General features: G+C 34.3%; 1 protein-coding gene across 11 annotated transcripts; it reads left to right on the forward strand.

The window, feature by feature from the left end:
• Positions 1-1,648: 1,648 nt before the first annotated feature.
• On the forward strand, positions 1,649-25,873 carry LOC128213273 (DNA-binding protein RFX2-like). 11 transcript variants are annotated; one of them, XM_052918866.1, is made up of 18 exons: positions 1,649-1,799; positions 6,399-6,508; positions 6,756-6,855; positions 7,654-7,795; positions 9,133-9,153; positions 10,378-10,459; positions 10,805-10,948; positions 12,577-12,603; positions 14,101-14,184; positions 15,518-15,699; positions 15,944-16,060; positions 16,690-16,909; positions 17,258-17,501; positions 18,029-18,126; positions 18,543-18,692; positions 19,761-19,969; positions 20,267-20,429; positions 21,309-25,873. In XM_052918866.1, the coding sequence occupies exons 2-18, from the start codon at positions 6,434-6,436 to the stop codon at positions 21,735-21,737; spliced, it is 2,487 nt and encodes an 828-aa protein (XP_052774826.1). In that variant the 5' UTR covers positions 1,649-1,799; positions 6,399-6,433; the 3' UTR covers positions 21,738-25,873. The 11 variants fall into 11 exon arrangements, with proteins under 11 accessions (XP_052774826.1, XP_052774827.1, XP_052774821.1 ...); XM_052918867.1 differs by having other exon boundaries at positions 6,399-6,499; XM_052918861.1 differs by lacking the exon at positions 1,649-1,799 and adding an exon at positions 1,955-2,080.
• Positions 25,874-27,148: the final 1,275 nt, after the last annotated feature.

Consider the following 27,148-nt stretch of genomic DNA (forward strand, 5'->3'; position numbering starts at 1 on the left):
TTTAAATTTAATTCTTGTGAGAAAAATTCCCGTACCTTTTGTTCAGTCTGAAATAAGTTTTCTTTGTCCGAGAATGGTATACCATAAAAATGCAGGTTATTTTTTCTCAGAGCCATATCCAGTTTATCTTGTCGTTTTTCTGAATCGCTTAGTTTCTCTAATTTTCTTTTCTTATTTCCTTATTTTCGTTTTTAAATGAGTTTACTGAACAGTGTTCGAGACTATTGAACGTTTTGTTCATCTTCTTGACATCTGTACGAATTTCAAGTAATATGGAGGCCACATTTACATTCGCTCAGGTTTATGTAAAATCCACTTTTGTTTATGACGAAATAAAGCGTGGCAAACCATTAGGGGTGTTAAACAAAGACACTGACGGCTGGAACAAATATTGATATATGCTTAAAAATTGATATATATAATTCACTGATGGCGCATCCCCCACCCCCTCCATAAAGTCGGCAAAGTTTACCTTTTTATGTCCATATCGGAGAAAAAGTTAATGAAAAACGATCAACGTCATTTCGGACTAGAAAATGTTTAAAAAAAATATGGGAGACTAACCAAACCCACGTGCAAACATTTTATGCCATAAACAATCGGTTCTGAGGGAAGGGTGCACGTCAAAAGGTTGCGCCCCTAGGTTCCTTCTAATGTTAATTCCTATACCCGCCCTGGAATACGATCTGATCAAAGGTCATAGTTTTCCTTTTAGATCGTGTATTGAGGCTTTAATCAGATTGTAGTCAATATTGCTGTATATTTGTCTCTTGCTAACCAGTGCTCATAGTTTCATCAATGTATTGCCTTAAAGTTTTTATTCACATTAAAACCGATGTCACGATGTCATATTTCAAATTACTGACGGTTGTGCCGAATTCAAAGTATATACGTATACAAGCTTATCACTTGGTCTTACTCGTACTACAGCAGGATGAAAAAAATAAATGAATAAAAATATTTTTTGTCTATAATATGTGACCATTCCTACTCCTCGCTAGGATTCAGTGTTAAGAGATGAAAGACTGTGACAAAATACAATAGGCATAATCAAGTGCCTGAATAATAATGTGAATTCATAATAATACCAATTTATATTTAATATATTTGCTCCTTCTTATTCCACAACGAAATAATATTAAGATAAATGTTCATTTTGTTATGGGTTACGTTGCCCACTTCAGCATATATATTCAGCACAAGAGTGGAATTTCAACTAGCTTTTTCAAAAGCTTATTCGCGCACCTTGTTAGTCACATGACATGCAACCGTCATGCTTCGGCACGTGACCTTTGCACAAATATCAAATTCTCCTGGTGAAAAGCGTTATGCATGCAATGCTTACAATGATTTGATGCAACGCAATAAATTAAGTAATAAAGATACAACAGTTTCATTATTTTTCATGTTTTTATCAGTGTATAACAAGAAATTCCATAGTTGTCATGACGCAGCTTGCCCAGCGGACGCCATTTTGTCCTCTAAAATTAGTCCAAGCCTCATTTCCAAATTTAGTCTACGTCATAAGAAAAAGTTCGTTCTCGAACTTGAAAAATGTCCATTAACAAATTATTGAGAGATCAATTAATACAACAGTGAGAGTGGAAAATAGTTATTGTTTATTTTTACCACATTGATTTGAAAAAGATTTTGTTGGATTTATTTATTTATTCAGTTCCGGTTCAACCGCGCGTAGGTATACATATATTTAGTGACGCGCAGAGACTGGCAACTGTTGCCGTAGGAATAAACGCCATAGACACGGTATCTGTGACGACTGTTACCCACCAACGACAAAGGTGAATTTTCTATCATTTTGTACGTAGTGTCTTGCATCACATAATGCAGCATCACATATATTCATTTTATTCATCTTTCTTTACGTATTTTCAATAAATTTCGAGCCATGTCTGTTTGTATATCGTCTTGTTTTGTTGTCAGAAAATGGCGAGTGCCGTGTGGGTTTAACGGGCGTTGTAGAAACGAATTTTGTTAAAATTTAAGAAATTGGCGGTAGTTTTAAAAGTTTGGATAGTTACATTGGACAGAGATACTTTCGAAGTTATTATGGATGGAATGTGTAATACTCATTTTAGATTTTTATCGTGATTGATATTTTTATCGCTTAACAAGAAATTGGGGCATTCAAGATGGCAGATCAAAGCGTCCAAATACCATGGATGCGTAGACGCTACCATGGGTGAAAGTCGGGTTGCTAAGAGATGTTAAAGTTAGCTTAGATAATGCTCATATCTGGTATTTGGGATGAGTTTTGATAACATTTATCGTTGGGATTAAATTTTTATCTAGTTTTTCATTAAAAGTCTTATAAGAATGTTTGTTTATGTTGATCTATTTTTAGACTTTGAAACAAGATGGAACACATCAGATCCATTCAATGATTGCTTCTGCTTATATGATTGCAATTATTATTTATTTATTTTTGCAGATCAAAAAAATGTAAAATTACTTTAATATGAAAAATATTTGAATAACAAAGATTGATTAAAGCTGCTATGTGAGTGCAATCACTTGCTAACAACCAAATGTGTGCTGAAAAGATTTCTACTTTCAGTTTTGAAATGGTAATAAAGGATTAAGATGAATTGACAATGTTAACATTTCAGAGTCTTGACATTGAATGAAAACTTTAAGAAACTGAATTATTGATGTTATAAAAAAACATAAAAATTTGCTGATGCTGATTCATTGAATAGTTATCATTGATATGAATGATGTTTATGCTCATTTCTCAGTGAATTGGATCATCATACAGACTGTGATTGAATGGTTAGATTAGCCATTTTCTTAAATAACTAATGGTCTACTCTACGTGATAAAAAAAACCCCAGTATCAATAAATGCAAAAAACTTTTTGGGACATGCTGGACATTTTGTCTGAGGTCTATATAGTTTAGGCAGGATATTTTCATGTTATGCGGGACATTTTTCAGTAAACGTGTAAAAACTCTAATTAGTTGTATTATGTGATAAAGATGTATAACAGGATTAGAACAGGATATGACTTCAACATATTTATGCCCCCTTTTGAAAAAAGTGGGGTATATTGTTTTGCACATGTCGGTCGGTCGGTCTGTCTGTCTGTCGGTCGGTCGGTCGGTCGGTCGGTAGGAATACCAAATGGTTTCCGATCAATAACTTGAGAACGCTTTGACCGAGGGACCTCATACTTGGTATGTGTATTGGTCATCACCAGCAGATGAACCCTATTGATTTTGAGGTCAGTGGGTCAAAGGTCAAGGTCAGTGTGACCTTTACATGAAAAACGGTTTCCGATCAATAACTTGAGAACGCTTTGACCCAGGAACCTCATACTTGGTAGGTGTATTGGTCATGACCAGCAGATGAACCCTATTGATTTTGAGGTCAGTGGGTCAAAGGTCAAGGTCAGTGTGACCTTAACATGAAAAACGGTTTCCGATCAATAACTTGAGAACGCTTTGACCCAGGGACCTCATACTAGGTAGGCTTATTGGTCATGACCAGCAGATGAACCCTATTGATTTTGAGGTCAGTGGGTCAAAGGTCAAGGTCAGTGTGACCTTTACATGAAAAACGGTTTCCGATCAATAACTTGAGAACGCTTTGACCCAGGAACCTCATACTTGGTAGGTGTATTGGTCATGACCAGCAGATGAACCCTATTGATTTTGAGGTCAAAGGTCAAGGTCAGTGTGACCTTAACATGAAAAACGGTTTCCGATCAATAACTTGAGAACGCTTTGACCCAGGGACCTCATACTAGGTAGGCTTATTGGTCATGACCAGCAGATGAACCCTATTGATTTTGAGGTCAGTGGGTCAAAGGTCAAGGTCAGTGTGACCTTTACATGAAAAACGGTTTCCGATCAATAACTTGAGAACGCTTTGACCCAGGGACCTCATACTTGGTAGGTGTATTGGTCATGACCAGCAGATGAACCCTATTGATTTTGAGGTCAGTGGGTCAAAGGTCAAGGTCAGTGTGACCTTTACATGAAAAACGGTTTCCGATCAATAACTTGAGAACGCTTTGACCCAGGGACCTCATACTAGGTAGGCTTATTGGTCATGACCAGCAGATGAACCCTATTGATTTTGAGGTCAGTGGGTCAAAGGTCAAGGTCAGTGTGACTGTAAGCTGAAAAAAGGTTTTCTGATTGTCCATATTTTTTTAATGCATGCACAGATGATTGGGATTGATGTATAAATGTTTGTATAGAAATGATTTTCTTTTATGTTACTATTTTAGTTGGGCATTTATTTGCCTTCTTAAGTTATCATAAGTAGATGACCTGCCTCATATGCATCCAATGACAAATCAGCTGTCATTTCAGTCCATGCATATTTCATTCAATTGTCCAAATATTTCTGGCAACTTGGCGCTCAGGGGGCATAATGTTTGACAAACATCTCTTGTTTATTCATTGACATTCAATTTTGACTGTTCGAATCTTCTTTGCTGAATCTTTCAAGTCAGAGTCATTATCTGAATAACATTCAGAGTCTTCATCATTCGCCATTCGTGTGTTCTTTTGCTGCTCCACTAATGTATCCATCTGCAATTGATGGTTATAAGAAAACTTATTATTATTACTCTTTTTTAAAAAAATTGGCAATTCTTGTCTACAATACAAAACACATCAGACATCTTCTCAGGAAATTCCTGGAAGTCACATTTTAGTTTGATCTTTGTGTGCATGTTCACTACACAGATTTGGAATATAAACATCCGATAAAATTAAGTTGTCAAAAGGCTTCATAGTCATAGCCTAGGCTATGGATTTTTCAACTTTGGATATCAGTTTGACACTGAGAAAATGTCAGACAATTATGTCCTCTGTTCTTTATAGAAACGTTGGACAATTTAAAAATCTACAAAGAAATGTTGGACAATTTAAAAATCTACCAGCAATGTCCGATGAGTTTACGTGTACTCTGAATTATTATTTACTGTTCAAGTCATATGTAATACAAATAATTTTAGATGCAATTGATCATGCTCGATAACATGTACCTACTTTTACAAAATATTTGGGTAATGTCAATCAATGACTTCAGCTATTGAGTAACATCAATATTGTAGTTATCACCACCAATTCTGTTTAACAAAATAATTGGGTAATGCCACTCACTGACTTCAGCTATTGAGTAAAATCAATATATGAATATTGTAGCTCTCCAAATTGGAGGAATAAAAGATATCTATCTATCTATCTAAAATCAGTATCATTTTTTAAGAAAAATTATCCTAGCCTAAGAAATTGGAGGAATAAAAGATATCTATCTATCTATCTAAAATCAGTATCATTTTTTAAGAAAAATTATCCTAGCCTAAGAAAATTAGTTTAAGTGAGACAAAGTGATTCTAATGTATTTTTTTAGCGATCTCGCTTGTCTTTGTTGTTTTGAAGAAAAAAAATCTAGTCATTGGTGTTGTCATTGGCATGGTTGTGAACATAGGAAGTAAAAAAAACCTATTAAAAGATATTCAAATGAAGAGTTGTGCTCCTTGTTAAATTGAAAGGGAAAAAAATAGTAGAGCATTTGTGTTCCTTGTTTATTTCACAAACATTCAAAACAATTTTGTCCACAGGAGGAGGCATAAAAGACACTACAATTTTCATCGCGTGCTAGTTCACTTTTTGTTTGTTCAAATGTATTTGGCATATTAGTATCGTTAACAATTTTCTTGTATGTCATTTGATCTTGTCAAACCAATGTCAGTGTTTAATCATTACTGAAAATATACCCCAAATCACTTTGCCAGTAGGGATGATCAAATGAAAATACTGTTATCAGACCGATTTTCAGCGTTGTCAAGCACAAAGGGATGACTGGTCTGTGTACTGAAAAATATATTATCTTGTTTTAATGTCAATTATTTAGGTTTATCAATATTTAAATACAGTATAAATCAATATTATTCAGGAGAGTTTTACCCCCATTTATCTTTGTACACCTAAAAGGTGACTCCTTTAATTTATTTTCAAATCCTTGACACTAAAATATTATGTTTGAGAATCTGCATACTGCTATGTTGAACTTTCTTGGTAAGATACTACCCCTCATAACAATCATAAATTTAAAACTTCTTCAATACCAATTACCAAGAGGGGGAGGATGGGGGTAACCACAAGTCCAAAAAAATAACTTTAGTTTTAGCTCTAGTTTTATCATCCTGGTGTTGGTATTTACGATACCTAATGAGATTTGAATCCAAAAGTACTCTACTATTTGTCGTTAATGTTGACATGTTTGGCTATCTTACAGATCCAACTTCTAATTAAACTGAAATATTGTGTCAACCATGAAATAAACAACAACAACTTATTTATTTCCTGTTTTACAATAATACAACTTTTCGCATCTAAAATCCCTTGTGAATACATTTGCAGTTGACTCTGATGACGAGGTGCCTGACCTTGACTTGATGGCCACACCGACCTTTGTGACTGACCTACAAGCCATGAATCCTACTGTCGTACAAGTGCACCAGGTTAACCAGGTTTGATACTCAACATAGAGCGTTATGTTTCTGTTTGGATGTCAAATTACTTATAGAAATCAGGTTTTGTTATAACTGAACGTTAAATTATAATGTCTTTAATTTTGAAATTCTGACGACTAAAAGTACATTAACTGTCTGAACAGTATTCAAATCCTTTCTATTTGTTAGTTGAACGAAAATTTAGAAAACTTAAAAATAATGTTTTCTTAAAATCAAATGTTAATCAACAAAACATGTATTATAGAACTCTAAGTCTCCCGTGACAAGCCATTCAGCCCAGGGCCAGAAGACAGCCACCATTATACAGTCCACACACGGAACTCAGCAGCAGTTCATCGTCACATGTAAGTTTGAAAAACAGGAAAAGTAAGAAATCAGTCATCTGTTTTATACAGTTAACCACACAGATGACTGATTACTGTTCGTAATGTTTGGTAATTATTTCTGTTTGTGGAGATCGTTGATAACATCTTTTAAGGAAAATACAATCTTCAGCATGAGGTTATAATTATGTATGAAAAACATCCTGACATATACTACAGCAACAGTTTAGCTCTTTCAAGTATGCCAAAATTAAAGGTAAAACTACAATGATTTATAAAACAACTTATAAATCAATAATAATCAATAACAGTGTGGTACAGTAACATGTATTTCACTTTTAAGAAATGTTTCAAATACTTGAACTAGACAGTTATAATTGTTAAAGTCACATCATACTGCAAGACAATTGTCTGAAAAGTTCAGGTATCTTTTCAATATATATATATTAGCTATCAATCATTGTATTTGCTCGTTTTTTGTTTGTTTAGGAAATATTCAAGGTATTGTGATTTCGCCAGTGACAATATGCACGTTTATAGGAAGGTCACGTACTCTGGCTTATATAATTGTCAAGTTCTGTTGTGCCTTTTTTTGTTTGGCCACATTATTTGCAAAAACTTCAACTTTGTCCATTTCTCAAAAACTGTTCAAGATATTCAAATGTAACTTGGTACAAATGTTGCTAGAGACAATATGCACCTTAAAACCAAGGGACATAATTCTGTCTAATTATTATTTTAGTGATGCCAAGCTCTTGTCATATCTGAACTGGTTCAATTATCATACAAAATTTGTTAAACGTATCTGCATGTTTTCAGCTTCAGTGGCGGAGGCGCTGACTGAGCAGAATGCAAGCAACCAGGAGAACATTATCAACCAGGCCGGCCAGGTGTACCCCGCACATGTTCAGTACGTAGATGGAAATGATCCAAGTATCTACGCATCTACAAACGGTCAAATGTAGGAGCATTCAAATACATAGAAGTGATGGTGCTGTCGTGGTGATGTGATTTTGGCCTGATTGAATTGAGATGAGATAATACAATATTCACGAAGCATGGCTTTTTACATATAAAAAATCTCCACCCCCTTTCCTTGATAATTCTTGTTTTGGTCACTAGGTGTTTTCCCTAACACAGTTTTGTTGTTGCGTGTAAATATATGAAGATAGAAAACAGATTTAGCGATGACATTTACCGGCAGTGTGAATTTCTTATTAGATTCAAGGAATTGCAGTTATAATGAAAACATCTGATTTTGATGAGTTTGCGGCTTTGTAAAGTATCGACTCAAGTATTATCTAAATTATCATCAATACCATCACAGAGATGCTTTGACTGTTTGTAGTTTATGTCATATTTGCCTTTCTTGTTACTAATGAAATTGGAAAAAGTCTGCATCAGTATTAGAATATCTGAAGAAAACTAAGAATAATCAATATTTAAAGTTTTCTTACAAGGTCATATTTTAGTGCAATCTTCTTTATAGTTAATTCTTAGCTAATGGTCTAGCATGCTACGTATTAGTTAATTATGTCTATTGTGTTTTGAATTGAAAGTATTTTGCGTGATGGTTTGTGCATGTTTGTTGTTCAGACTGTTTACATTGCTGTCAGTTGTGTTAAGCATTTTTTTTTGCCTCTGAAGGCCTTTCATACCAGTATTTAAAAACCTGTTTATTAACTTCCATGTTTATGGTCGGGCTGTAGCCATGCCATTTATTTTGACAATACGAAAGGATAAAAATTTAAATGTTATTAGCTAAAGGTATGGAATAATAAATTTGGATTGAAATAGCTTCTATGAAAGGTCTGAAGCAAAATATATTAATGTTTCATTGTTTTGCTTTATTGAATTGAGTTTAAACTATTTAATGATGATACTTAATCAGATGATTGTTTTTGCATGTGCAGGGTTTGGAAATCCAACTTTGTTTTTCTGCATATTCAATTTTATAATGTCGTTACAGCATTTTTATATTTCAAGTTCCTTTAGGCACATGTGAATGGTTTTTAAGATGCAGACATTACAATTGTGAACAATTCAAAGTCTCATTTATCTGTACTGATAAAACTGACATGGCTGCTTTAACACAAGTCTCCATAAACATGAGCTTATAGATACTGAGGTTAACACACAGTTATGTGAAGATAATGGCAGGGTTGAAGTGCATTTAGAGGTAATCCATGTCATTACATAATGGAAATATATGATCAATACTTGTCAGAAGAATTGAGCTAAAGAATGCAATAACTTTAATGAAGCAGAATTTATTTTGCGTTATTTGCCTTCCTGCAGGGTCCGCTGGAACAATGAAGGGTAATACAGGCACTGTTGTTTTGCTTTGACTTTGTTGTTGTTAGTTGTTATCACTACAGGAATTGAAATCATGGTGGTTGAATTCAATGGTAAATTATACAGTAAAAGTTACAAATCTGAAAACTCTCGATTCTATCACTTTTCCCTTTGGGTTACCCTTTGGCAAACTCCCATACATGTTTCTTGTAAACATACTGACAGTCAGTCATCAAATTTAGCACAAGCCTGGAAGCCCTGCACCGGTGAAACACTTTCCAGGCTTGCTCAAATTCTCAATTTTTATCGCAGATCTTTTTTTACTTTTCTGAAGGCAGGCACTAGTATAAGGATTCAGATTATATTGATCCAAAAGTCTGATTCTGATGGCTGTATATACTAGGCTGTTTCTGATTATCTATGAATTTCGATGTCTTGGAACAATATATTGTTTATCTACATTTTCCTTCATTGTTTCCTGACAATTGACACCCTTTATGTTACAATGTATTTTCCCATTGCCTTGTTTGATGTTGTGCAGAGTTCCTCAGCAAAATTCACAGTATTTTAAGCAGTTTATTGTTTCCAGTTTAATGCCTAAATATGTTTCAAGTTCCTGTCAATTTCTTGTTGAAATCAGTTTTATTTGAGTACTCTGTTCTCACTAATCAGAGTTATCCAGTGGTGAATTTGTAATCTCATATCAATAAAATTATCCAATTGCTTGGACTTTACCCTAAAAGGGGGGTAGGGTATTTTCAACATCATGCTGATGCTCTTTTAAATTAGAATAATACGAGAAATTGAACTGACTGCAAAATGGCATAGCGGAATCCTAATGGGTCCAACTCCTAAAGAAAAACACTTTTTTACCTCAGTGCAAGATATCTGCTCAAAATACACTGAAAATGGCGTTTGTTTTGAAGTATGTCAGTGAAATGTGATTGCATTTGTGACTGTCGAGTGTTAAATGTAAACTATTGTTTCAGTTTAATTTTCCTTTTTGCAAAATATAACCTGTATGGCAATTGGTATGGAGAATTTTTGTATTTTATAAGTTTTAATTATTTTAAGTTATATTTAAGTTATAATTTAAGTGGCTGTGTCTATATTAAGTTGTGTTTTTGGCAATTCTGTTCAGTGTTTATGATAATATAACCAACAAGAGCTTTGTTTTGTGGCCTCATTGCGGAGCATTTGTCAACTTCTCTATTTATAAATATATATATTTTTGTTGTTTTATTTCAGACAATATGGTACGGAGTACACCGGGCAGACGGCCGTTTACAATGCCTCAACAGGAACTTACTATCAAACAGGAGCCGGACAGGTAGATCTAGTTCCCATATATTTTCTGATCTGCTTCTGTTGGAAATACATGTAGTGTAAAATCATGCAATTAACTGTAAAACAAATATTTGCAATATAAGTATATTTACCATATATATTTAGGCAGTCTTGAATTAGAATAAAATGTGTGACCATGATATGATTAAAGTATCAAGTTCACCTTATATTGATGCAAAAGCTTGATTTCTTGCCACCATTGTTAAAGTTTGATTCAGATCATCATCAGTCGAGGAAAGACTGCAATACATTTTACAATTGTATTTAAGTGATTCTTAGCATTTCCAAAGCTACTTTATACATCAGTTGTTCACACTGTCACACACAGGTTGCCACGGGGATCTCTAACATGGGAATGATGCAGGGACACATCCTGACGCAACAGGGTGGCAACACGTACCTGATCCAGGGGGGCACGATGGACGGGGAGGGAACCCCCCTCACCCACACCACTCGTGCCTCACCCGCTACGGTAGGTTCAATTGGAGAATTGTGCAACTGCCTGTTTACTCTCCTTGGTTTTGTTTCTACATTTACAATGTACATAACAGTCAGTAAGACTGTCTTTGATAATGGTGATATAACATTTTCATGGGCATTAAGGAACCTAACTTGTGCGAATGTTTCATACTTTACTGTCATTTATTCACTGCTGGACTCTTGAACAGTACAAGCCCTGTGAAGTTAAATGTAAGCTAGAAACCATGTTGGGGAAACTGAACTGTTGTGTATTTAATGTCAGGATAAGGGTTTTAACTTGTGTGAGATTTGGAGTGACCTTGAATTTGGTTTGATGTGTATAATACCCAGTGCCTTCCTTCTATATTCTTTTAAACTGTTCACGAGCACATATATAGATAAATATACTTACTCTGAAAACTTTTGCTGAACCTAAATATACCCTATTATTAAACTTGTAGTTTTTCACCATTTCATTTCATATTTTTAGCTTAGAGCTCATCATTTCCATGTAGCAAACACTAGATTATGTTTGCTATCTCATTCTGGCTCATTTCCTTCTGTATATAATCCTAACTGCTGGATTTTAATAGTTTTCCACCATTTTTGAGTGAATACCAAAGCACACCTTTAACGCCAAAGTTGCTGTGAATGCTACAAGTATAAGATAAGCTAAGCTTTCTTACATTAAAGATTGAAATTGATTTGACTTTCACGAAAATAGTAACATTGGTGTCAACTTTTATAGTTGTTGTGAGTATTATAAAAAGAAAATGGGGCCATATTAACAACGAGTGTACTGCACAATTTCATAAGGTCTGGAAATTTAAGTGAACTCTAGGCAATTGTCTGAAATCAAACATAAGTTTTGATTTGCTCATATAATTGACTTTGTGTTATCATGCAACATTTGTTGTTTTTTTCAATATATTTCATTACAGCCAATTACAATGAAAAAATGATTGAACAATACACTAGTTGATAAGATGGCTTTTTCATTGTTGTGAGGATTTCAAAACTTGATAAGTATGTTCACAGCAGCTTTGGCCTTACCTATACCAAGATTCACACTTACTCTCACTAGTCAATCTTCCCAACAATGCGATTGGATAATTTGCTAGACATAGATATAAAAGGCCTGGAATACATCAAACACTTAAGTTAACCGAAGAAACTGTAAATCTGAGTCCCAACTGCAGCATTTCTTCATAGACTCTCAAAATAGTATGGGGTAAATGCCAGAAGGTACCAAGCAATATTAAAATATAAAACATTCTGGTACCGTCTGAAATTAACCGCATAAAGATTAAACATCAGGGGACCGTTTCAAAATATACACCAGGGGCTGTTTCATCACGTACCCAAGAAGAAATTTCATACTGAGGAGATATTTTCAACAGTAGAACTGTTCTGTCACAAATTTCTCCTAATGCACATGTAGGCATGAAATCACTTCTAGGGTATCATGATGAAATTATCCCCAGTACTGGTTTACTCAGGAAATAGGCTCAAGCATGTTTCATATCGACTTTAAGCTCTCATCTCATTTTTTTAGTAAAATAAGTTGATGCAAACTTAACGATCAGTTAACCCTATGTTTCGATACAGGTCAATGTCAAACACTAGGTTCTGTCTTTGTAGGATGAGTTGTACAACAGAAGTCAAGAAGTAAGTATTCTAAACTTCAGTTGTAATTTCCATAGCACCCTGTATACAGTGATCTCCATGAGAATGCTCTTTTAATTACTCGTTATTGTCCATAATTGTATGCGGAATGCCAGAATATTGAACAATATTTTTAATTGTTGTGGGGTATTTAAGGTGGCATGTCTTTGTTAAATATGTATTGTGGTAGAATGCTTGTATGTACAATTTGTACAGAGTTAAGTTAATATAAGAATGTGTAATGAAAACTCTAAATGTACGAGAGTTCACCAAAATAATCATACTCTGCTTGACTACAGCATGTTAGTCTATTTCATAAAGTAATGTCATCCCTCTAGATATTCCCTAGAAATTCTGAAGAGGTTAAACTGTATAATCTAAGTAAAGACAAATGACCCCATTGGTGCTTCATAAGTCGTGATAAGGTAACATAGAATGTTGTGAAATTTCTCAGAAGAATTAATATTGCATGACTAGTTGTTTCAGTAATTAGTGTTTATGTTGTGTTGTCCATTAAAAAAAGCTTAAACTAATGCACTTTGTTCTAACCCAGTTATCAATGCTATGTCATTTGGGTAAGCTTACCAAGATCTGAGTTTTTTACATTAACTAAAAAGGTATCTGTTGTATAACGAGCCACTCATGTGGAAAGGCATTTTCTTGTAAAAACAATGCATCGACTGGCTTGATACCAGGCATCAATGGGAGATCTTGTCTAAAATGCACTCTAAAAATAACTTCCTTTAACCATTGGCGTTAAGACTTTAGCTAAATCTGTCTCTTTCATCTTAGTCGTATAATACTTTGCTTTCATGACTTACCATCATAATAGATCTTTACACAGTTTAATCAACAACCACATAAATCACAATTGATTTTGCTAAAATGTTTTTTATTATGTTAGCGATACCTTGTTCTTTGCTAATGAAGGACTTGCATGTCACATTTGATAATTATCAGTATTGTGAGGCTTTTGTTACAATTACGTTGTGCATAATGGTGCACTAATAATTACTACGTTAACTGTGGTTATGTTGATTAAATTACTGTTTTGATAGATTTCCAACGTTTCGTCATTGTTTACAGAGCTACAAATCAAGACAAGATATTCCATTCAAGCTATTTAAAAATTAAAGCAAAGATAAGATCAGATGCATGTGTGTGCCATAGCTTGTTGTTTCATTATAAATTGATATTTATATATTCATTGTCAGATTTATTTGTATGAATTTTTTTTTGAATTTTTTAGAAAGTATATTTATTACAGAAATTGAAATTGAAAAAAAAGGAAAGAACAAAAATGAAATAATTAAGAAATTAATAAGAATAAAATAAAAAAAATTAGAATAAAATCAATAGTAGTTATAACTTATATAGTTAGTAAATATGATTTCAAGAAAAATCATCAGAAGAAAATTTAATCCAATTTTCCTGTTTTAATTAGTTTGCATATAAAACTCTGTCGGGTTTGAAGTATGGTAACTTACATGTATGTTCCAGCAGTCGGCTCTGGCGCGGTATGCCAGCAGCCTCGAGGGAAAAGGTAGCTCTGTAAACCTTGACGTTCCATCACTCAAGAGCGGGGTAAAACCTTCAAAACATATCGCCCTAACCCCCTCAACCCTCCTGTACGCTACTCCTTCAAGCAAAAATGATCTCTCCGCATTCGCAACATTTTCCTTGTTGTGTATATCTTAACATTGATAAATTACTTCCTTGTTTCTACTTCAAAACCTTTTTGCTTTGTTGAATCAGTATGGTTAATGGAGATGTATATCATACGCTGTGGTCATGCATTAACAGGAGAGGTTGGGGTGGGAAATATTGTTGCCCGGCTCTTAGACAGCGCATGCCCAGGAATGGATTATGAGGGGTTCTTTTTCAGTTCAAAGCGGCACCAAGATACTCCTTTAAACAACAATCTTATATCAAAACATTATACAAGAAATAAAACAATTTTGCTCTGAATAAATGAATAGAACAAAATTATAGTCCAAATATCAATAATTTGAAATAACTAAGAACTAACTACCAATTGCTAATAAATCTGTTAGATATGTCTTCATTTTGTTAAATTCTCATGTTAGAATCAAATCATTGCTACCATTTATTTCTGAATTTCCATGTTCTTGGTGCTGCATATTCATATAACCATCACTGCTTATAGAAACCGCATGAGCAATCATTACAAACTTATAAGTGTATTGTCATGGTGGAGGTAATTATAACATATTTATGGAACTCCTTATTTTTAACAAAATATTGATTACACTTTGTTTGGTTTCTGTCAGAATTTCAGTTTGTCCTTCAAATATTTAATGTGTGTCCTCGGTTGAAGTTGTGTATTTGTTTATTCAAGTATTTCAGGAGATTATTTATTCATACTAGTTTTTCCTTTTTAATTTATTTTGAGATTCAGTTTGTATTTTATGAAGATTGTCAGTTGCACGCAATAGTTTTAAAGAAAAATATCAGAGACTAATTTTTAAGTTTAAAGCTATGATGCATGTCTTGTGAGGTATTTATATGATATTTTAAAGATAATTTATTTTGAGTAGACACAACTTATTAATTTTCTTGGCATGGGTGTCCAATTATTTTGCATGGATACAAGGAAAGAAACCAAAGAACAGCAACAAATAAAAACTTTTGTACATTTTGTAAATAAATGCTACTTAAAAGCAGCGACAGATGTTTCAAAATAATCATCAGTTTTCTCATAAATTTTAGCCTACCAAGTAAAGGGAAAAAATGTTGTACTTACCCACACAACATTATTAATACTTCCTTTCGTGTCCAAAACCATACTTACCTAAAATGTGTAAGCGTTATATATAGGATGAAATGAAGACAGTATGTTTTGGGCTGAAAAAATTAACACAGCATCTAACATGAGTTGCGATGTTGTGTATTTCAGGTCCAATGGCTGATGGACAATTACGAGACAGCTGATGGAGTGAGCCTCCCCCGGAGCACACTATACAACCACTACCTGCGCCACTGCCAGGAACAAAACCTTGACCCAATGAACCCTGCGTCCTTCGGCAAGCTCATACGCTCTGTGTTTCTTGGCCTGAGGACAAGGCGTCTTGGCACTAGGTATGAGTTAGTACCAGTAAGGCAGTTAACCGAGTATACAAACTAAAGTTATTGGTCCAACTTTTGTAGGCAAGATTTGAAGATTTCCATTTCAGTTTATATTACAGTTTTTCTTGTTTGTGTAATGAGTAATGAAAATTTATGTTCTTTTGCAGTAATTGTTAATATACTGTATGTTTAGTCATGCTAAAGTATGTCGATATGTTTTAATACAAATTTCCAGCAATAGACTTTAATTTTCCAGGGGAAATTCAAAATACCACTATTACGGAATTCGGATCAAAGCAAACTCACCACTCAACCAGTTTACAGATGATCAAACTATGCCAATGCGGCAGCAACCTCTTTATCAGGGTAAAAAGTAAGTAGAAGTCATTTCATGGGCTCATATTTACTACCGTCCGAGTTTAAGACTCCTGATTCAAAACTGCAAATCTTAATGTGATTGAACAGTTGTTATAAGAAGATGGTTAAACCATGTTGCAAATACTATGGGTTACAGTTATTTCAACATGTAAAAATAACTTTTTTAAAGATAATTAATGAGATTGCAAAATTCACCTTTCTGAGTCTTAGCCTCAAACTTAACACAGACTATTTTTGTTGGGCACACATCTCGGCCTTTATGATTATAAAATGCTATGACCTTCACAACTGTTGGTCCACTCCTGTATTTTACAAAGGTGCAAGCAAATAACAATTAACGCCATCATAGCTATATTTGGTAAAGGATGGGACTTGTTTTGTTATAGTTTTCAAATTCATATGGATTGAATACTCCTGAATGCCTGAATATCATGATTTTATGTATCTAAAATGTACTTTAAACTCATGTTATGTGTGATATTCTTGACATTTATGCCAAAGATGGAGAGAAGAGTCCCAGAGCATGATCTTTCCAGCGGACAGTAGCAACAGTATTTGGGTTACTCATTATTCTGAATTAGTCAAAACCTTTACAGTAAGGTACTAATGTTTGAACTTTTTCAGGTTCAGGCCAAAGTCAGAGGGAGGGGAGGGAGGTTATGGGGGTGGGGAAACTGAGCACCAACCTCCCACACAGCAACAACAGCACCAACAGTTCCTGGGCGATGCCTCCACTGCCATACCAAACTTTGGGGAGATAGAAGTCACCTCGCTGCCTATGCCCGAGGGCATCACAATGGACCACCTCATGATATTCCAGAAAATGTACAGAGAACACGCTGAGGTATGTAAACTATGGCTTATGACTTTTCTATAGCCTAGGTTATGAGTTCTGTCATCGTAAGCACCCACTGCATGTTTTTCGTCATTACAGTTTTGTAATTAAAATGAACGAGTTATGGTGAAATTTGAGCTGTCCACCATGGTGCTCTGTAATCTTTGTACTGCTGATGATAGAAGTTAATTAGATAGCCTTTTGATGACAAATCTTTTTTACGGCAACTGCAACACTCTGAAACTCTGTAAATCACTGGTAAAGTTTTGTGATGTTAGTAAACCAGCAATGATAATTGTTGTTTTGATGATAGCTTTCTCTGAAATGGATTTCTAAACATCCAAACTTTTGTTTCAGGCCATAGTTGATGTTGTGGTCAATCTACAGTTCTCACTGATCGAGGCTCTGTGGCAGGGCTTCTGGCGTAACCAGTCACTTGACACTGGCCCAGATAACGACTACGAGCGCCGACTGCCACGTGACAAGCTCTACTTGATGTGTAAATACGAACCCATACAGAACTATGTGAGGAAGTCAGACTATATGTTCTATCAGGCCCTGGTGGAAGTCCTCATTCCAGATGTGCTAAGACCCATACCTAGTAAGTTTTTTGTTCACATATCTTTGAACATCACTATGTACAAATTTATAAAATAATGGTATTGGATATGCAGATGGCATTTTAAAGTTATATTCACTTTTATACATTTACAAAAATAGGACTTGATTGTCATTTACTTCTTTTCTTGAAGGATAATGTCTTATAAGTTTTTGGTGTAAAAATGTAATAGAAAAACAGAAAAAGGTGAAAACTTTCCCATTAGTAATGGAATTGGAATCATCAATACATCATGCCTTACTTTTCCGTAAAGCCTGGTCAAGTAACATAAAAAAATGCAACTAGTTTGTAATTTGTACACTGTGGGTATTCATTGCTAGACGAGTGCTGAATTTTTCCACTGAGACAAGTCATTCAAATGCAGTTTGCTCTAATTTCTTCTAAAGCAGTCATTAAAATTACACTATAATAGGATAAGCCAGAAAAAGCCAGTTGGCAATGTGGCAAATTTGCAAGTTAAAACAAAACCTATGACTTCACTGTTCCTATAACGTTGCGTCTTATTTCAGGTTCCCTAACACAGGCCATCCGAAACTTTGCTAAGAGCCTTGAAAACTGGCTCAAGAGTTCCATGGGAAATGTGCCGGAGGAAATGGTTCAAACTAAAGTAAGGCAACCCAACATTTGTTTAATTCATTGTAAATCTAATTCATTTAACGCTCAGTCTTAGTCTTGATTACTGCCTTCAATTATAGCCTACTTTGTTTAACAAAAGCATATGTTATCAACCCTATGTGTGTTTGTTTTGCCCAGGGTTACCATATGACAAATAAATCTGTTGTTTGGTCTAACAGTTAGAATATGTATATCAGGCTGGTTTGGCTTGATGTAATTGATCAATATTTGTAATGTTTTAGGATTTGAAGCCATTGATCTAGCATGGAAGGAACATTTTAGATTTCTCTGATAACACAAGCATATTACTATTGGCATGAATTTCAGTGCTATGCTAGCAAGGTCACAAACAGATTCAAGTACAAGATATGTAAGATTTGTATAAAGTTTTTCCTTACCGTGTTGCAGCTTGGAGCAGTGAGTGCCTTTGCGCAGACGTTACGTCGTTACACATCCCTGAACCACCTGGCCCAGGCAGCCCGCGCTGTCCTTCAGAACACATCACAGATCAACCAGATGCTCACAGATCTCAACAGGGTTGACTTTGCTAATGTACAGGTAGGAAATAATCACAAAATACCACTTATATAACCTTTTCAACAAACGGTCATTTGTTATTTTTATACCCCCGAAGGTGGGCATATTAAAATCGCACCGTCCGGCCGGCCGGCTCTGTAACTTTCCCTTGTATGGACAGATTTTAAAATAACTTGCCACATGTGTTCCACATACCAAGACGACGTGTGGCGTGCAAGACTCGTGTCCCTACCTCAAAGGTCAAGGTCACACTTAGTGTTTATTCACAATGGAGTGCTGCATATAAGGACATAGAGTATAGGTTGTTGTGTGCCTGCTGTAACTTTTCCTTGTATGGACAGATTTTAAAATAACTTGCCAAATGTGTTCCACATACCAAGACGACGTGTCGTGTGCAAAACCCGTGTCCCTACCTCAAAGGTCAAGGTCACACTTAGTGTTTATTCACAATGGAGTGCTGCATATAAGGACATAGAGTATAGGTTGTCGTGTCCAGGCTGTAACTTTCCCTTGTATGGACAGATTTTAAAATAACTTGCCACATGTGTTCCACATACCAAGACGACGTGTCGCGTGCAGGACCCATGTCCCTACCTCTAAGGTGAAAGATACACTAAGTGTTTATTCACAAGGGAATTCTGAATATAAGGACATAACAGTGTAGGTTGTCAAGTATGGGTGGTATTTTTTTATGTTCAGAGGCAATTTAAAATAACTTGCCATATGTATTTGACACGTAAAGGCAAGATCCACTTTTCATGTACTGACCTTGTTCGTAGGTCAATGTCACATTCGGGGGCATTCGTCACATACTGTGACAGCTCTTGTTTAATGAGTGAATTTTTATCGTTGCAGCTATTTCTATAGAAGAATCAGGTTTAGGAAGTTTTGAAAGCCGTTTCAGTATTTTGTTTTGAAGAAGTTGCTTTGCATTTGTGTATGAAAATCCTTTGTGAAAGAATGTGTGTATGGCTGTATAGTGTAAATAGGTTATATGTTTTTGATTTTCATTTACAATTTTGTTAATTACATGTTTAATATCTATCATCAAATACCTGAACTATAAACTGACCAATTTTAATACAACAGGAGCAGGCTAGCTGGGTGTGTCAATGTGATGACAGTGTGGTCCAGCAGCTGGAACAGGACTTCAAGAAGACATTACAGGCCCAGAACTCACTGGAACAGTGGGCCATCTGGCTGGAAAGTGTAGTCAACCAGGTCCTTAAACCTCATGAGGGCAGCCCCAACTTTCCCAAGGCTGCTAGACAGTTTCTGCTGAAATGGTCGTTCTATAGGTGAGCTTTTGGTTTAATAAAAAGTTGTTGAGTTGATCATATCATCCAAAGTGGCCATCTTTGTGTTGTCGTTGAATGTCAGTACTCGGAAATGTATATTTCTTGATTGTGAATGTGTATCACAAAATTTGTCATTTATGTTTAATTCAACTTTCATAAAATTCCAAACAATCCTTGTAATCAGTATAGTTTGATTTTTTTAGTTAAATTTTGTGTTTATGGTTCAACCATACCTTTACCATTTGGCAGATAATTTAACAGTGCAGTATGATTTCAACTTTCATATTTATGCTACAGCTCAATGGTGATTCGAGACCTGACACTGCGCAGTGCGGCAAGTTTCGGCTCGTTCCACCTGATCCGCCTATTGTACGATGAGTACATGTTTTATCTGGTAGAACACAAAGTGGCCTCTGCTACTGGCGAGACGCCGATAGCTGTCATGGGAGAGGTAGGCATTGTAAGGGCTTAAAGATAAGGCCTTACAAATATGCAGACTTGTAATCATTTTCCCTGATGTCTGTGAATTGTTTTGTGTAGTGTTATGGGGATATGATAAAGATGAAAATTAACAACTCCAAGTTTAATACATTTTACACTTGAGTAAACAGATCTAATAAAAAGAACAAGACTCCAAGGCAAGTTCTAGGGCAATTAAATGCCTTGGAACAAAGTTTTTTAAGGAATGAATTGCGGGGTTGATGTAATTATCGGGGTATGAATGCAATTCGGACTCCACACACTTAGACCAGCCCAACTGCATTCATATCCCCGATAATGACATCAACCCCGTGATTTTTTCCTTATATTTACACCAAGAGTTCATTATTTTATTCAAGAAACATTAAAAAAAAATTTCATTTCATTTCGGATTACCTTTCAGTATTCCTTTCTTAACCATTCTGTAAATAGGACGACTCGACTGTTACCGAAAGCATTTTTTTTTTTAATGACGTCACAATAACGCGGGAAAAGATCAACCACTTGAAATCGCTTTTAAACATAAAATTGAAACACTTTTGGCAACAAAATGTTTAAAATATAATAACTTAGCAATTTTTTAAGTGTTGATTTATATTTTACGGGACCTGCTGACACAATACAAACAATCAATGAGATCAATAGTTTTCATGTATATTGTTTTGCAATGAATTATGATCCGAACATATCCGAAGATGTTGCGTTCATCGAAAGGCAGTTCATTTAAGGAATGGAAGTTGAGGTGTAAATATAAGTGTTTAAACTGATTCAAACTGCTTAAACTGATTCAAATTGAAATTTCTAAAACTGATTAAAATTGATTTGACCATATGTTAATTTTGACTTTGTTGTTTTTCAGTTTGTGGATTTGAGTAGTGCAGTTGCCATGAGTCTGTCAGAGGCAGACACTGAAAAACTGATTGCCCCTCCCACAAACAAGTTCACAGCCACACCTACTTTCAAGGCCACGCCCACCCTCCTCCAAGCCCCCCTTGGCAAGACCATGGGGGGTGCAACTTCACTTATTGCCAGAACTACAGCAGAAAACATTGGAGCCAACTCCGGGGCCACTACACTCATGGTTCTCACAACCAGCAGTGTTTCTACAGCGAATCACAATGGAGGCTTGAATATAGCTATGGCAGGCGGAAACCCAGGAACTCTTTCGGTGAAAACGGCCACTTCGACTGGTGGTGTAGGAGGTGCAAAAACCATTGTTGTGATGCCGGTGTCAAACAGTTTTGCAAGTGGTGATGGTGCAACCGCAAAAAGATTTAAGATAGAATAACAAAGGAACAAAACTATGAACAAAATGTTGAATTTCATTCATGTCGTACAGTGGGGTAACTGACTGGCTCAGAGTTGTATACTTTTCAGCACAGAACTGTGTTTAAAATGATCTGAGCTGAGTTTTTTTTTGCTCATTATTTATTTATCTTGAGAGAATTCCTTCATTCTGTTTCATGAAAAACCAGGTAGTTTTGTTCTTAAAGTATTCACTCTTGTTCAAATGGTAGAATGCTAGTTAATAGATAATTAACTTTCCTAGGAAAGGAACTTTGTAACCAGACCGACTGGATTTCTAGTATTCAACAGATGCAAAAGATATTGCTCATTATAAGTGGACATTGGCATACGTCTCGTTTTTTGCTGTTGACATTATATATTTTTCGTTTTTACGTGATATATGTGCTACTGCTATTTTTAAAACAGAATACACCTTTGCGTGTGCTATTACTTTTGTGTCATTTCCACAGAACAATTGGTTTAGCATATTTCTTTCAAACTTGGCATTATTCTTGCCGAGAATTTGTCAACTGACAGTTTATATAACTGTTACAAAAGTTAATTTGTGTTCAATCCATTTCATGTGTGTGTTTTTTTTCTCATTAGTTTCAAGTTAATAGTTAATACACTGTTTCTAGTTTTAAATTGCAATTCATTCTGTATATATCCATGTATATTTTGTAAGTAAAATCTATATTTATAGCCTTTCAAATTGTTTTCTACTACTTCAGTACATGTTTGCGTTAAAATTGAATGACTGTTTATAATGTTTGATGGAAGTCTGCATGATTCGGATGTTTTTTTTCTATGTTATTGTAATTTGTTCATAAAACAGAAGTTAATTTTCACAACTTAACCAGATTTTTCTTGTAGTTTAGAATGGATTTCAAAATAGAAAATGGAATTAGATTTGCTTATTTAAACAGCTTAGAGGACTCCCATGTTATAAAAGATGAAAAAGGTGAACTGAGATGACATTGAAACCTATTATAGGTGTAAGCACACCAAATTTTGGACAAGAAATGAAATGGCTTGAATTTTTATGCATGCCAGTTTGAAGGAGCCATATTCATAAATGTTTTTGAGTGTAACTCGAATGTTATTGAATATCGGCTCTATTGTTGTTTTAAGCACATTGTTGAGAGCACCATAAAATCAAATGTATTTTAAACAGCTGTTACGAGAAATGTGATAAATGTATAGTGTTTATTTTAGAGTATGTGAATTTTTTAGATATATATTTATTTAAATGCTCTAAACGTCTGTGCTATGTTCCAGTGTTTGATTTGTCAATTGGTCATTGTACTGACTTCTACCTCAGAGGTATTTTCAGATCTTTAAACTGAGGTGTAAAAATGAACAGTGACAGTTTTAACCTTGTGTTGCATGATAAATCCAGTGTTTATGACTTGATAAAAACTGAGTTTTTTAATAAATACAGTTGTCAAAATTAACACAAATTGGACAAGCTGGTTAAAAGCCCCCGGGAATTCATCAAAAGTTCATGGCTGGCCTGTTTTAATTGGTTACGTGTTTTAATTTCTAATTTCAACATGCCAGCAGAAAACAAACTAAATTCAGCTTTATATGGAATTTGACCCCCCAATAAGCTGGCTGACGGATATCTCCATTAACCTTAATATAACATGTTGATGCCTATTTATCGCCATATAATTAAGTACCTTTTGAATTGTATTTGATGGCTTATAACCTATATGAAAAATAAAATAAAATAAAACTACCAATAGAACATAATGAACTTATTGCAATTTGTATATTTCCTCAATATTTCAACAGAACAAGAAAATTAAATGACCTTTTTTGCAATCTTTGATTGACAAAACAACTTTGTTTCCTATTTTATTTTGGGTTAATTCTTTACATTTGCAAAACACTTTCAAATAATAACCATTTCGTATGGTGTCACCAGCCATTGAAAATAACAATGTTTGTGGGTTCCTAAAAAGATCTTTTAAAAGGTTTTAATTCACCATAAATAACTGATTGTTTTAATAAAGTCATGCACATTGAATTGATTGTGTTAACAAGTTTATTTGTATTGTTGGTGTTTAGTAGTTATATGTATGTGTATGTGTCGTGTGTTTACAGTACAGTACCAGTGCCTTGCTCTACTAGACACATCTAAGCACTTTTTTGTCCACCCATACCATCATCAATAGCCAAACATTTTAAATTTATGTTACGTTTTAAAGTATTTCTGTAAAATGAAATACATGTATTCAATGATGTTTGTAAACTAGTCTTGTGCACATTGTATGTTTGGCTTTTGATTCTTATAGTCCATTAAGAACTACATTCAGAATGATTTATTAATATTACTCAGTCCCAGATTTTTTCATTTTGTTTAGATATTGTTTAGTGTTTGTATTTTTTTTTAGAATTTGATTCAAAGTCTGGCACTTTGCCACAAGTAGTTGTATTTAAAGAAATGTCCTTATTTCAGCAAAAGTAAAGCATTGTCATCAGACCTTGACAAAATAAGTAAAAATGAGTTCAGGCCACAGTTTCTCGAAAATTCGTTATACTCAACTGAGTACAACATTTAAATAACATAAAATAACATTAAATATATGGATATTGTAATTGGAACAGAAATAATTGAAATTCTGGTTCATTCATATTTTGACTTTAATATATTTTATTTTTGATATTTTTACCTAATGGTGTGTTTAATGGTGTGTTTTAACTTTCATTATCAAGTCGGTAAATGTGCAAAAAAAACTATTGAGTACAAGTTAAAATGTTTGAAGAATAAAAAAGTTAAGTACATTTCTTTCTCTTGTATGAACATAATCAATGAGAGAACATAATTCTGACAGTAAGTTAGTTACCCAGTCCTGAGTATTTAAGTATTTTCGAGAAACTGGGTCAGGTTATTGAAGTGTTAAGAAGGGAAGTAAAAAAGTTGGTTGAAGTGATATTCTATCAAGGTTAACTGTGGCAGAAAAGCGCAGAAGGATCTTGATTTATATTCTTTACATTGCCATATTTGATGTATTTGCGAGATTTTTGTCTTTTATTTATTTTGATCAGAGATTGTACATAACTTGTTTAATGTTAGTATTGTTGGGCTACACATGTGTTCAAGGCATCCTGGCTCTTTTCATGGTTTTCACATAGTTTGTGTTGTCTGGGACTCTTTAAGTTTAAATTTTTTATTGCATTTTTTATCCTCCAACTTTTTCAATCTCTTGTCACATTAAAAATAGATTAACTGAGTTTATTTATGAAAGACTCTTTGTAAAACATTGTTTTTATTCAAATGGAAAAAATGTACAATGTACATATTTTATATCAATATTTTTTTTATTATTTGCATAATTAAATAATAGGGTATAAAGCCTAAACCTTTCAAAACTAATTACATTTTAGAGTGAAACTGTGTGTTTCACAAAATGTAACTTGAGATTTGTCTATGTCTGTAAATTGAAAGCTTTAGGGTCAAAATAAATTGATTACAATTTTTAATGTTGACCTATATCTTTCAGTTACTAAAGTATGGACCCTTTTTATCGAATCATACTTAAGTATACTTTTTGTTTGCATGCTAATGTCAATGAGATGTATAACAAACCCCATATTAAACTTACTGGGCATAGTAACTGTATGTGTTTGTGGTTCAAAAAACTTTGTTAAATATTGACAAAGAACATTAGTAATTGTTTGTATTTCAAGACAGCAGATACACATACATGAATATCATCATTTTAATGTTGCAGCTGTGGATTTGTTAACGCAAATTTGACATCCATGCTTTCATCAATTTAAAATAAAAAGCATAGTAAGGCAACTTATGAGAAAAAATTATCAAGAACAGACATATTATACCGAATATTCTTTATGACATATCATCTTGGTTGGCAAGTAAATAGTGCCATGTTTACTGAATAAATGGAATACTTTTTAAAAAAATGGCGTTTTGAAAATCTCCAAATTGGTGACACAAAATTAACATTTTAAAAACCAGTATTACATATTATGCAAACTGAGATAAATGTGTGTTTAATTGTTACTCTTAGTGTTTTAAAGCCCATGCCTTTATTTTTGTGACTTTAATGCAATTCTGTATTTTATGAATCAAAAAAAAGAAAGTACCATTAAACTATCGAATGTGTACTGAAACTGTGTTTGTTGTATCACTTGTCCTCAATGTGTCTTGTTTGTACAGTCATAGTGAGCTTTGACACCAGAAAACAAGTTATGATACAGATATGATTAGGACTTATTCTGCTTTGATACAATTAGAGATGGAATTTGGAATACACTCTTGGTACAGATCTAGGTACTGATTGTGTGCGAATTTAATATGCTCATGGTACTGATAGAGATGGAACTTAATATACCCTTGGTACAGATCGATTTGGAACTTGAAGTGGACTTGATTATGATAGAATTGGATCTAAGTAGCCTTTGAAATAGATAGAATTGGAACTTAATACACTCTAGATATAAATAAAGTTGGAACGCTTTCATCTACATTTATTCTGATGAATAGTCAACACTTAACAAAATAAAGTAGGAATAAGAGGCAAACCTTGCAATGGATAAGGGTAAGCAGCAACTTTGAGGCACAACAAATTGCGCACACCCAGGAAACATATTTACAAGTGTTCACCCAGAGATTTATCATCCACATGGTATTCCTGGACAAACAAATGCATGGAACTGGACCCAATGCATTCTTTTGATAAACTAAGTAAGTAATTATTGAGTGTAGTCATGATATGATTTAATGTTAATTGAAAATCAATATTTCTGGTTTGATGAAATGAGCATGTCAAACCACCAGATTTTACATGTTACATGTTGCAATTAAGTGATGAATCGAAGAACTAGGCCCCTGCATGATCAACATGACCAATTAATAACTAAAATATAGTTGTGTAAAAATTGAACCTTGTCTGACTAAGACAGTTACAGTTTGGATACTATGCATCAGAGTTGCGTCCACATGTGGCTTTATCATTGAACCAAGATTTGGAGGGTAATGTCCATAGTTTGTCCCAGTAGCGTAAACATTTGTAATAGGTTGTTTGAAATCGTCAAGAGGCAGATGTTTAAGCCTGGGCCAGTATATATAGTTAGTAATATATCAATATTTATCTTATCCTTATCCTTAGACATGCCTCAAGTGATTCCATTCAGCCTATTAGTCAGCTAAAATATACAGGCCATTCAAAACACTTACATGTAGTTTCTAATCTTAATTTTAATTTCAATCTAATTTGCTAATTGAATATGGCACCTGGCTATCAAAAAGCTGCATGCGTGTTTTGAACTGTTAAGTTTGACCTTAACCTTTGAGCTAGGAACTGGGTCATGGGTGTGACACACACTTTTGACTTTCCCTGCCCATTTATATCTTAAGGTAGCGATGCTCAGAACATTTCC

This window comes from Mya arenaria, chromosome 13 (genome assembly GCF_026914265.1).
Source record: "Mya arenaria isolate MELC-2E11 chromosome 13, ASM2691426v1".
Lineage (NCBI taxonomy): Eukaryota > Metazoa > Mollusca > Bivalvia > Myida > Myidae > Mya > Mya arenaria.